We start from the raw sequence: 12112 nt of genomic DNA, 5'->3' as shown, positions 1-12112 counted from the left end.
AATAGGAGGAGAAAAAGAAGAAGGAAAAGATAGTATATTGGGTGAAAAAACATGGGTGAATTCAATTTGATTTTTGTTTTCTTAAATTAGTTGTTAATTATTGTTGTACTATTATTTCATGTAAGAAGAGATAGATACGGACATAGTTGAAACTTTGCAAAACTGACTGAGAAAGAGCCTTTTCTTTCATCAAATAAAAGGTGCACAATGCACAATGGGCTTCAATAATTAAAGGTTGGAGTTCTGCGTCTGTATGCTAGTGGATGGCAAATGCATGGTTGGAAATGCATGAACAACTCTTATTTTCTTATTTTTTAAAGACTACGCGTACAACCATCATGGTCCCCTTTATGTGAAACATGAAACATGGTACATTACATCTAAGTTGTAACTACATTCTTGCCGACATCTCACAGATTATGACTCTTCTATATTTCAAATAAAAGAGGTTAAGTTGTTTCGGAATTCAATAAGTCCATATGAATCCCTATGATAAATTAATCAAAACTCTCAAATCATAATCATGTATATAAATAATACGGCCCGACTAAGTACTGGCCTGGCCGGTGCCACCCTTTTTTTTTCAACAAATGGTGAATATATTGTTGTTGCGTGCGGAGTTAGAATTGTAAAGTTGGGAGGGCCAAAGTAGAAAATACAAGTATATAAAACACTTCAGTATTCAATAATTATATGTTTAGAGCTAAATATTTCTAATTGAGTCATGTCTAATTTATTTTAGATGAAATTTTTACTTAAATTATAAGATGATTATGATTATTACAAATTTTATATGTTATATGTAATATAATATAAGAGAGATAAAAATCTAAAGAAGGCCAGGACCACTCTAGGCCTAGGAGTGGCTCTCCGGCATTGGTTGCGTGATATTTCAAAACTTCCATGAACGTCGTTATATATGTATAGTGGGTACTTTCTTGCACAGTAGAAGAATAACACGTTTGAGAATAAATGAGTCACATACAAATTGCAAAACGACTGAATATCACATGTACCATGTGCTTCTAATCTAATGTATTATTTGCAAACAAACCAAACCGGGGGAATTAATTAGGTATAAAATATCATGTGCATGGTACATATGGTGCGATTCTTTTTCCAAAACCTCCACTCATTTCGAAATCAATTTGACATTGCTTTCAAAAGAAAGGAAAAAAAAAAATCAATTTGATATTAGTTTGATCACTCTCATTAAGATCTTCATATATGTATTCTAATTAAGTATCGATTTGTTGCTTTTTATAATGCTTGTCAGAATTGCTCTTCGGACCATTTGGATGAAATGATTGACATTATAATCCATGTATGCCAAAACTAAAGGAAAATGGGTTTGAAATGAGGGAAATAAATGGATTCCAAATCATTGATTGCATATATCAATCTAATTTTATTTTATTTTTAATAGTTTTCTTTTTAATATTTTAACTAGCTCCATCTAAATGCAGCCTTATTTAATTGGTTTTCAAACGTATATGGATTGTATAAGGACAAGCTAGCTATTCATGCTACATATAGGCATAGATAGACCGACCATTCACTCTTTTGTGGTTTGAAATGAAAAGAGATGCAGGAAGGTTTTTGTCTGTTTTATTTTGGCCTAGGTTACCGTTTGACTTAGATATGTGGATCTGATCCTCCCCACGCACGACAGAACACAGTACGTAGTTACTATAACGTGTGGTTGTGGTGCACGGTTCCATTTATATGTATCTCCAAGGAATGACTGGCAATGAATGGCAGAGTGGGGTCTATATATAGAGCACAATTACCCCAAGATTTTGTATCAGACAGACAGACAGACAGACAGACATGGAGGTGATGCAAATGCTTCACATGAACAAAGGGGTTGGCGAGACTAGTTATGCTCAAAACTCCAAAGTTCAGGTCCAAATTAATATTATTCATCATGATTTTCTTCAATTAATAATTATATTCTAATTCAACATGTTAATTAATTTCATGTATACATATATATATATATATATAATATTTTTATTATTTTGTAGCACAAAATAATTTCCACTGCAAAGCCAATTATTCATGACGCCGTACAAGAAATCTTGCGCTCAAATAATATAGAGAGCATGGGAATAGCAGATTTGGGCTGCTCATCTGGACCCAACACCTTATTGCTCATCTCCGAGATCATAGATGTCATCATACGCGCCAAAAGCTGCAGCCTCGGCCTCCACCTGTCAGCAACAACAGAGCTCAGAGTGTTCCTCAATGACCTCTTCAGCAATGACTTCAACACCATTTTTATGTCACTTCCTGCATTCTACAACAAACTCAAACAAGAGAAGGGTCCTGAGCTTGGATCTTTATTCATTTCTGCCACGCCTGGTTCGTTTTATGGGCGGTTGTTTCCGGCCAGGAGTTTACATTTTGTGCACGCTTCTTCTAGCCTTCACTGGCTGTCTCAGGTCCCTCCTGGTCTCGACAGCAAGGCAGCTGGCGAAGCTTTGAACAAAGGAAAGATCTACATATCCAAGACCAGCCCACAATGCGTTTTGGACGCATATGCGCTTCAGTTTCATAACGATTTTTCATTGTTTCTCAAGTCCCGCGCTGAAGAAATGGTTGCTGGAGGACGAATGGTGTTGTCGCTCATGGGCAGGCCATCCTATGACCCCACAACTCCAGCCAGTTGCTACCAGTGGGAGCTTTTAGCCCACGCATTGATGACCTTGGTTTCAGAGGTATCTACAATATTTAGCATATATAGCAATTTAAGCTTTTTTGTTTTTGTTTTGAAACAAAAGAAATATAGTAAATTTGGCTTACACCTTTCAAATTCAACATACTTTACTTGCAACCCTTCACTTTTTGTTTCTATAAATAATACCCAATTTTTATAAGTAAAAACTCATGACTAGGATCCAACTCATCAACTTACCTTATTAAGCTCAATATCTGATTTATTCTAATTTTTTTATTGCCAAAATACCCCTATTTATATTTCAAAGTGTAATGGGGTGGTGTTTTAATTTTTGGTTCCCCAATTTATTGTGGTGATTCCCTCTAAAAATTTTGTCCGCAATTAATTATCCCTTTTATTATTAAAATTCATTAATACAGTCAACAATGTGTTGGCCGAAAAAGGCAGTCTTCCTTATTACCTTTTTGAAATTTTGTTTCATCTTTCCCGAATAATAATTTACCTATTTTAGAACTTGGATTTCATTTATTGTACCCAGTTTTTTCATGGATAATAATCTACCTATTATATATATATATATATATATATATATATAAATTATTGTGTATCTATATTTTCTATAAATTATTTTGTACCTATTTTTCTGTAATAATCTACCTTTTTTTAAATAAATTATTTTGTATCTATATTTTCTATAGCTTATTGTCTACCTATGTTTTTGGTAAATAATATACCTATATTTTTATACATATATATTTATATTTTTCATAGGTACATTATGTAATTTACATATTTATTTTTTTATTTTTATTTTTTTTGGTTTGCAATTTTAGGGGAGATATGTTAGAGGGAATGGCAATCAAATGAAATGGGGTGATTAATTGATATGCTATTAATAAGGAGTATTAATTACAATTATGACAGTTAATGAAATGCTTGAAATAAAAAAAAATGAAGTATGGTGGCAACGATATAAAAACATAGGAATACTATGACCTCTTATATCCTACTGGTCATTTAAATTTGAAATTAGATTTTACACATAGATTTATAGAGTGATGAGTATATGTCTAAGAAATAGAAAATGTAGAGACCTATATTGGATAAGCCCGAATAAATATTACAAGGAAAAGATCCTTGAGGGATATGTAAACCAAACATATTAAATTTCAATGAAAAATATCAAACCAGATACAAGTATGTAATGAAGAATGGCAATTTAAGCTTTTAATGTTGCCAGAAGAGTAGGAAAAAAAAACATCTCCCTTAAGATGGTCATTAAATTTGTTGACCACCTCTCTAATAGAGATGCGCTGTATGTGAGAACCACATATATTAAATAGCAACACCCATTCTTCTTCTTTTTTCCATTGCATTATCCCATTAATGCATTAGTTTAGTTACTAACTTGTTCTATGTGTGCAGGGTCTTATTGCAGAGGAAAAGGTTGATTCCTTCAACGCTCCCTACTATGCCCCATGTGAAGAGGAATTGAGCTTGGCGCTTAAAAAAGAAGGGTCATTCTTAATGGACAGCCTGGAGGCGTTTGAAATTGATTGGGATGGCGATGGGTATCAAGAATTGCATCACACATTTGACGTGGTAGGTAGTGGCCAGAAAGTGGCCAAGACAGTAAGAGCCGTGGTTGAGTCAATGCTCGAATCTCATTTTGGAAAAGATATAATGGATCATCTGTTTCAATGCTACGCAGGGCTCGTCAGTAATCACTTATCAAAATCTAGAACTAAATACATCAATTTGGTCCTTGTGATCATTAAAAAGAATTGATTCCAAAAAAAAAAAAAGATTGAATAATTTCCTTTATGTCTCCCCATCTTTTTTTTTTTCAGGTTGGTTGAATTATTTTGGTTGTAACCAATACTTCTAGTTGTGTTTATTTGACAAATTATATATATAATGTATTAAAATGAGTGATATTAGAGATGTTTATGTTTGTAACAGTATTTCATTTGTTTTCTGCGAATTTTGTCAATTCAAAGCAAATAAGAAATTTCCATTATATCCAAGGCATTATTGATTGAAAATTATGGGGGTGTATTTCAATTGGGATTTTAAAATATTATTTTGGGATAAATAAGTCATGTGATATTCAATTAAGAATTTTAAATAATCTAAACCGTCTAGTGGTATTTCATTAAAACTATTAGGATTTTTAAATGAGGGTGCCGAAATCTTGTAGTATTCAATCAAGACATTAAATAAGTAACAAAAAGTCTTATGATATTCATAACCTTGCTAATTTCAAAGGATTTTTTTAAAATGTGAGATTGTGTGAGATTTTTTAGTAGGTAGTATAAATATTAACCCCTATCTCAAATCCCATCCTAACCCATCAAACTTTTCACGAGATTTTTTTTAAAATTCTTTCCTCACCTTGACCTCCGCCCAAGCAGTTGTGCACTGGGTACAAACCATGGCGACCAAACCACCATTAACGACTACTGGGTATAAGTAATGTTATTTCCTCACCTTTCCTCACATGAAGACCAAACCACCTTTAAAACTAGAGCTATATGCTGTTGGGGTATAAGCTTCTAACATGTGGACCTCCACACATCTATTTGACAAAGCTGGATGGCTGGGCAAAAATTGCTCACCATCTGTTCGACACAAGCCCCCAAATGGCGCAGCTTTAGTTTAAGATTAGTTACTAGAAAATCATTAATAAAAGTGACTCTCTCACAATTGTACTTGTTGTTAACCAAAGTGACTCAAATGGAGCTGTCTTGGGCAGGCTTTATGAGGATTGTGGAGAGCTCCTTTTTGGTTTTCAGAAGGCCTCAATTGACCATGTGTCAAGGAGCTATAATGAAGTAGCCCACATACTTGCAAGATATGCTTTGACCTGTGGTCAAGATTATGTTTGGTTCGAGGAACCCCATGCTTTGATTCATGATATTTTGTTTCAAGATTGTACCCCTATTTGAGTTTCAATGAAATTTCATCTTTTATCAACAACAAAAATAGATTTTGATACAAATAAATGATTTTGAAAGAGGTGAGAACCAAAAGCATTGAAATTGTTGGCATTGATCGATGTGATGTACTGATAAATAGTTTACTTGCAAAATCCATACAAAAGTGGAATGCACTCCATAGACCACAATACACAAATGAGAGAGTGTGTGTGGTGGCTGTGGGAGGGTGGGCTGCCGAGAATGAAGGTTGGCTTTGTGGGTGTCGGGATGATGAAGAAAATAACATAGAAACAGAAAAATATTACGTTGTCGATGAATTTTCTTTTTTATTGTAGCTTCATAAATCATTTATTTTTTTAATAATCTTTTAGGCGACCCCTTTATGTTAATCCCTTCAAATCTTATAAATCTTGTAATAGAAATCATTTTTTTAAAATCCATAAGTAATAAAATCTTGATTATAGAGACTTATCCTTTAAAAAAATTATATGAAACAAGTAACCCCTATCTTTGAAAAAGAAAATTAAAAAAAAAAACAAAAACAAACCTCCGCATTTTTTTATCCCAAAATAGTCTTTTATCCCCACATAGTCTAAACTCTCTCCGATACCTTCTTTTTAAAAATAAAAAAATACTACATATAATTAACATGGACTTGGCAGTCACTACGTATTCCTCTTCCAAGACATTGCCACTTAAGGCTTTTAATATCTAATATACTTTTGTTTTAACTACCATTTAATGCAACATATTTCCTAAAACAAACATCCATCACTTGCATTGCACGCAGCTTTTGATGGCTATGGTCCAGCACCGTGATGTCGTTTTTTATCAATGTTTACAACACGAATTCCCTTTGATCTGGTGCCTTGTCATGCTCTGTCAAAATGGCTTAAAACTTTTAGAGACCATGGTGCAGCATGTTTGAAGCAGCCACTATCAGAGCATTTCCATCTGCAAGCAGGCTCTTGCTGTTTCTCATCTCTGCAACACAATGCTGCCAGGGCAAGGTTGGGCCCACCCATTACCTTTCCCTCAATCTCTGTACAAAATTAAAACTCACCCACCCATTACCATCGATGTAACCCACCCACGATCTTTCCTTTTCTCAATCTCTATCCAAAATTAAAATCCAACCTCTCTCTCTCTCTCTCTCTCTCTCTCTTTGGGACTTTCATCAAGCACATTCAGTGCACCTAAGGTCAACAAGCTGCTGGTCTCAAGGGCTGCTCGCCTGAGACCTCGACAGCTAAATGCCGGCATCCCAAGGGGTCAATTGACCCTTATGTCCCTGGTGTCCGATCTGAGTGTGTGGTCAAAATGAACGCTTGGCTTTTTGTCCGGGATGATGAAAGATAGAAAAATCGGATTAGTTTCATTTTTAAGGGTCTATTTTTTCTAAAAAATCTTATGTCGACCCCGAAAGAAATTTATGTTATCTTCAAATCTTATAAATCTTGTAATAGAAATCTTTAAAATCCATAAGAAAAAATCTTGATTATAGATATCCTTTAAAAAAATTTATAAGTAATTATCTTCTGCTTAAATAGATTTTTTTATCCCAAAAATATCCCCAACAAATAGTCTTCCTATTATGTTTGCAAAAATAAACAAAGTTGTACAAAGACATGCGGAATATACTTTTGTTTGTTATCTAATCATATTAAAACAAACATCCATCACTTGCATTGCACGCGAGCTTTTGATGGCAATGGCAGCACCGTGATGTCGTTTTTTTATGTTACGAAGTGATAGGTGCCTTGTCATGCACTGTCAATGGCTTTTTTAGAGAGCATGGTGCAGCATGTTTGAAGCAGCCACTATCAGAGTGATGCCAGTGGCCCCTAGTAAGGGGGGGCCTAGGCCCAAAAAGGGCTTCCAGCGGACAAATGCTGCCAGGGCTGTTGGTGGCTTGGCCCTCAAGCAAAACCAGCCCTTACTTTAGTCTGGATTTGTTCACGTCAACAACCAAATTTTTAAATATATATATATTTTAAATAAATACTAAAAAATTTAGAATTTTTTTAAAATAAATATTTAGTTATATTTTTCATTTTCCACACCAAAACTCTATACAAATTTCTCTCATCATATCTCATGTGAATAATAGTTGACATGGCAATAGGTGGAAACACCACAAACCTTTTGCAAGGGCTGCCACTATTAACATAAATAGTAATAGTCTTTGCCATCCCTTGCCCTTTGTCATGGCAAATGGGTGGAAGTACTCTTATTATTAGAGAATTTACACTCATTGGACTTGCCATGGCAAAAGGCTTTCTAGCTTCAAAATTACTCTCCAGTGATCAAATTCAAGCTTAGTTTGGGGTTGCTGTGCTTTTAAAAAAAGCAGCTTATTTTTAAAATTTTCGACTTTAGGTGTTTGGTAAAACAAATGAAAGCCCTTTTTTTTTCTTCAAAATCACGGGTCAATGGAAGCATATTTGAGAAGCGGGTGGCGAGTGCTTTTAAAATATGCTTCTTTTTTATGCATGCGGAGCTTTTAATGAAACTTTCATAATCCATATACTACCCTCATATGTTTTTAAAAAATTACATGTTTTTGCCACAATTTCCACTCCCCTATAGTTCATGCCTCCTCCATCTCCATTTTTAAAGCTTCTTGAGGTCGATTCTCAGAAAGAAAGGTTTGAGAATTCTTCCATAAAAGTGTAGTGATTCTGAAAGTGTATTTTTAGTTGGCTATTTCCTAGCAAATGTAAAGAGTCTGTAAGTTGGTTATTCCTAGATAAGGAAGAGGTTTAAATAAGGAAGAAGTGTAAAGTCTATACAAATTTGCATAGAGTCTTAAATAAGGAAGATGTTTAAATAAGGCCAATCTCTTTGTTTATTAGGTAAAAGAGTTAACCTAGTATATAAAGGGTTGGGCTAGAAGTCTTTCTTCTCATACCTCCTTTTTGCACTCTAATCAAAATCGTGATATTGTTTTATAAAATCAAGGGAGATAGATAAAAGGCTGTTAGGTTCTTAGATTTATCTACGTGATAGTCTGAGAGCATAACATATCATTCATTCATCATGGAATGTTGTGGAAGCTTTGCTTGTGAGGAAGATCAACCTGCGTGAATTGGTGTTCATCCAAGAAAAAGTGAAGAGGACGTGTTCGTACAAGACAAGAGTATTTGATCAATCTTCTTTTGTGGTGTAAGAAAGTATCAATTGAGTCTTGTATATGTCCTTAAGTTTTTAGTGAAATTAGCTGTGTGCCTTGAGGTTTTTCTCTCTGTGTGAAGGGTTTTTTCCTCGTGCGAGATTTCATACAAATACTTTGTCTTCGTTTATTTTCTCAATTTGTTGTGTTTTGATTTTTGCTTTGTAGTACAAGGATTGAATCACATATCAATCATGCATATTGCATTTTAACATTTATCCATCTAGGTTTACAATTACAGATTCTTTAAAAATTTGTTTGTTACTATGTGGAAGATTAGATGAAATCTACATCTATCTTTCTCTTTGAAGAAGGTGCTCTCTACTCATTATTAATGTTAATACAGATATCTTCCTCTTCTCTCAAAATAGTTCATAGTGTTGGTAGAATTTTGATTATGGGCATAAACAAGAAGTGGGTTTGTTGATGTCAAGATAGTAGGAGTTATTTTTGACTGTTAGTTCTAGGGAGAAGAGAGGCTTAGGATAATAGCTTAGTGATGAATAGAAAACGTTTGAAAGAGTAACAAGATAATTTTATTTTATTGATTGTTATAACAAGAGTACAAGGGCTTTAGAGTTGGTTGGATACAAGAGTTAGGTGATGGGAGTTTAAACAGCTGTAGTTTTTCAGCTCTTCCTAACTTGGATACATAATTGGGCTGCTATAGCTATATATATAGAGAGTAGCTGAACTGACTCAAAGGATGCCAAATATCTAGTGAAGTCGGTTATTACAATACATTATATAATTAATAGGATGTTTCTAGTGTAGAGCTCAAAGATGACTTATCTCTTTCACTCAATTTTTCTTTATTATTCAAATTACAATGTGCATTACTTTTTAACATTGACATCAAAAACTTGTCTCACAGTTTGGGTCGGTGAGCTTTGCTTTTATACTTCGGAAATGTAATGAAGCTGCTCACTTGGTTGCAGCTTTTGTGAGTCGAGTTAGGGGTACCTACTTTTGGGGCCTTTTATGGGCAGAGTGGCTCTTTGATGTCTTGGCTAAAGATATAAACCTTTCTATTCGCTTATAATAAACTTTCCTATGGTTTAATATAATATATATGAAATATTCTACCTATATTTGTCAACTTTGAAATCTATAACATGGAGAAATAGGAGGAGAAAAAGAAGAAGGAAAAGATAGTATATTGGGTGAATTCAATTTGATTTTTGTTTTCTTAAATTAGTTGTTAATTATTGTTGTACTATTATTTCATGTAAGAAGAGATAGATACGGACATAGTTGAAACTTTGCAAAACTGACTGAGAAAGAGCCTTTTCTTTCATCAAATAAAAGGTGCACAATGCACAATGGGCTTCAATAATTGAAGGTTGGAATTCTGCGTCAGTACTAGTATAGTAGATGGTAAATGCATGGTTGGAAATGCATGAACGACTCTTATTTTCTTATATAAGCTCCTCTCGTTTCTTCTCTGACTCTTCTTCGCGCCCCCAATCCAAAACCAACTCCAGATCTGCAAATCTCCTCGCTTTTTCTTTGCGAAGTCCAACAATACGAATTTGTTACGTAACTGAATTTTTGACCTTACGATTCTCATTGTTGAACATATGGTTAAAAATTCAACTCCATAACAAATCTGCATTGTTGAACTTCGCAACGGAGAAGCGCCCAGGTACATAGTGCTACTGATGTGCGTGTATAAACACACACACAGGCGCTACATGCAATTGGTTACATTTCCCATTGTTAAGCCATTGGTTTTGAAAATGAAACACATGACAACCGACAACATGGACGAGTTGCTTATATAAATAAGCAGCAGCAGCAGCAGACGTGAAGGTTTTAATTACTGATGAGAAGGTGGGTACTGGTGAGGATAGAGAGAAGAGAGAGAGATGGAGTTGAACCAAATACTTCACATGAACAAAGGAGATGGCAAGACTAGTTATTCTCAAAACTCCCAAGTGCAGGTACAAATTAATTAAACAGAATTATTATATTATTGGCTTTCCATCTTTAATTCATTAACTTCTTAGCTCCTCAATCCATATTATTATGATCATTTCATTCATAATTAAATTTTATTTTTGTAGGGCAAAATATTATCGGTTGCAAAGCCAATCATTCACGAAGCCGTGCTAGAAATATTGAGCTCATATAATATAGAGAGCATGGGGATTGCCGATTTGGGTTGCTCATCTGGACCCAACACCTTACTGCCCATCTCCTACATCATGGATGCCATACATGCGAAGCGCAGCAGCCTCGGCCTCCAGCTGTCCCCATCATCAACAACAGAGTTCAGAGTGTACCTCAATGACCTCTTCAGCAACGACTTCAACGCGATTTTTATGTCACTCCCTGCATTCTACAACAACTTGAAACAAGAGAAAGGTCCTGAATTTGGGTCGGTCTTTGTTTCTGCCGTGCCCGGTTCGTTTCACGGTAGGTTGTTTCCGGCCAAGACTTTGCATTTTGTGCACTCTTCTTGTAGTATCCACTGGCTCTCTCGGGTCCCCCCTGCCCTCAGCAACACCCCGGCGGAGGCAGCTGGCTCGGCCTTGAACAAGGGAAAGATCTACATTTCTAAGACCAGCCCTCAATGCGTTTTGGACGCATATTCACTTCAGTTTCACGAAGACTTTTCATCGTTTCTTAAGTCCCGCGCTGAAGAAGTAGTTGGCGGAGGACGAATGGTGTTGTCACTCATTGGCAGGCCTTCCTCTGATCCCACAACTCGAGAGAGTTGCGACCAGTGGGAGCTCTTAGCCCATGCATTAATGACCCTGGTTACTGAGGTATATATCTTAATAATTTAGTTTCATCATGGCTATTTTACTTGATTAACATAATATGTTATATATTTATATGCATATGGGTGCAGGGTCTTATTGAAGAGGGAAAGGTTGATGCCTTCAACATTCCCTATTATGCCCCATGTGCAGAGGAATTGAAATTGGAGGTACAGAAAGAAGGGTCGTTCGTAATGGACCGTGTGGAGGCGTTTGAAATTGATCGGGATGCTGGTGGTGGTGAATCTGATGACATGGTGGCTAGTGGGCAGCGAATGGCCAAGAGCATAAGAGTCGTGGCGGAGTCAATGCTAGAATATCATTTCGGAAAAGACATAATGGATCATCTGTTTCGAAAGTACGCAGAGCTCCTGGGGATCACTTGTCAAAGTTTAGAACCAATTATACCAGTTTGGTCATTTCAGTCATCAGAAAGCAATGATCTTATTCATGTAATATAAGATAATGGGAAGTTTAATTTTCTTTTTATTCAGTTCACGGTCATTTTGCGTTACCCTTGGCAAGTCTCTAGAGACATTTTGTGCCCTTCCATCCA

General features: G+C 35.4%; 2 protein-coding genes across 2 annotated transcripts; both read left to right on the top strand.

Moving 5' to 3' along the window:
• Nucleotides 1-1750: 1750 nt before the first annotated feature.
• Nucleotides 1751-4641, top strand: LOC103320875 (putative jasmonic acid carboxyl methyltransferase 2). The gene is made up of 3 exons (XM_008222617.3): nt 1751-1905; nt 2028-2720; nt 4106-4641. The coding sequence occupies exons 1-3, from the start codon at nt 1831-1833 to the stop codon at nt 4466-4468; spliced, it is 1131 nt and encodes a 376-aa protein (XP_008220839.2). The 5' UTR covers nt 1751-1830; the 3' UTR covers nt 4469-4641.
• Nucleotides 4642-9151: 4510 nt separating this feature from the next.
• On the top strand, nt 9152-12070 carry LOC103320944 (putative jasmonic acid carboxyl methyltransferase 2). Its single transcript, XM_008222683.3, is given in 4 exon segments — nt 9152-10734; nt 10858-11562; nt 11649-11925; nt 11928-12070. Coding segments are annotated over 4 exon segments (1128 nt in total). The 5' UTR covers nt 9152-10659; the 3' UTR covers nt 11999-12070.
• Nucleotides 12071-12112: the final 42 nt, after the last annotated feature.

The sequence above is a fragment of the Prunus mume genome, linkage group LG2 (assembly GCF_029339155.1).
Source record: "Prunus mume cultivar Tortuosa linkage group LG2, ASM2933915v1, whole genome shotgun sequence".
Classification (NCBI taxonomy): domain Eukaryota; kingdom Viridiplantae; phylum Streptophyta; class Magnoliopsida; order Rosales; family Rosaceae; genus Prunus; species Prunus mume.
This window is presented reverse-complemented; position numbering and strand designations above follow the sequence as displayed.

Excerpts from the sequence above, each read along its gene's own strand:
- LOC103320875 (XM_008222617.3), top strand. The coding sequence starts at position 1,831 with ATGGAGGTGATGCAAATGCTTCACATGAACAAAGGGGTTGGCGAGACT. Across the intron at positions 1,906-2,027 it reads CTCAAAACTCCAAAGTTCAG|CACAAAATAATTTCCACTGC; the intron begins GTCCAAATTAAT and ends ATTATTTTGTAG. Across the intron at positions 2,721-4,105 it reads TGATGACCTTGGTTTCAGAG|GGTCTTATTGCAGAGGAAAA; the intron begins GTATCTACAATA and ends CTATGTGTGCAG.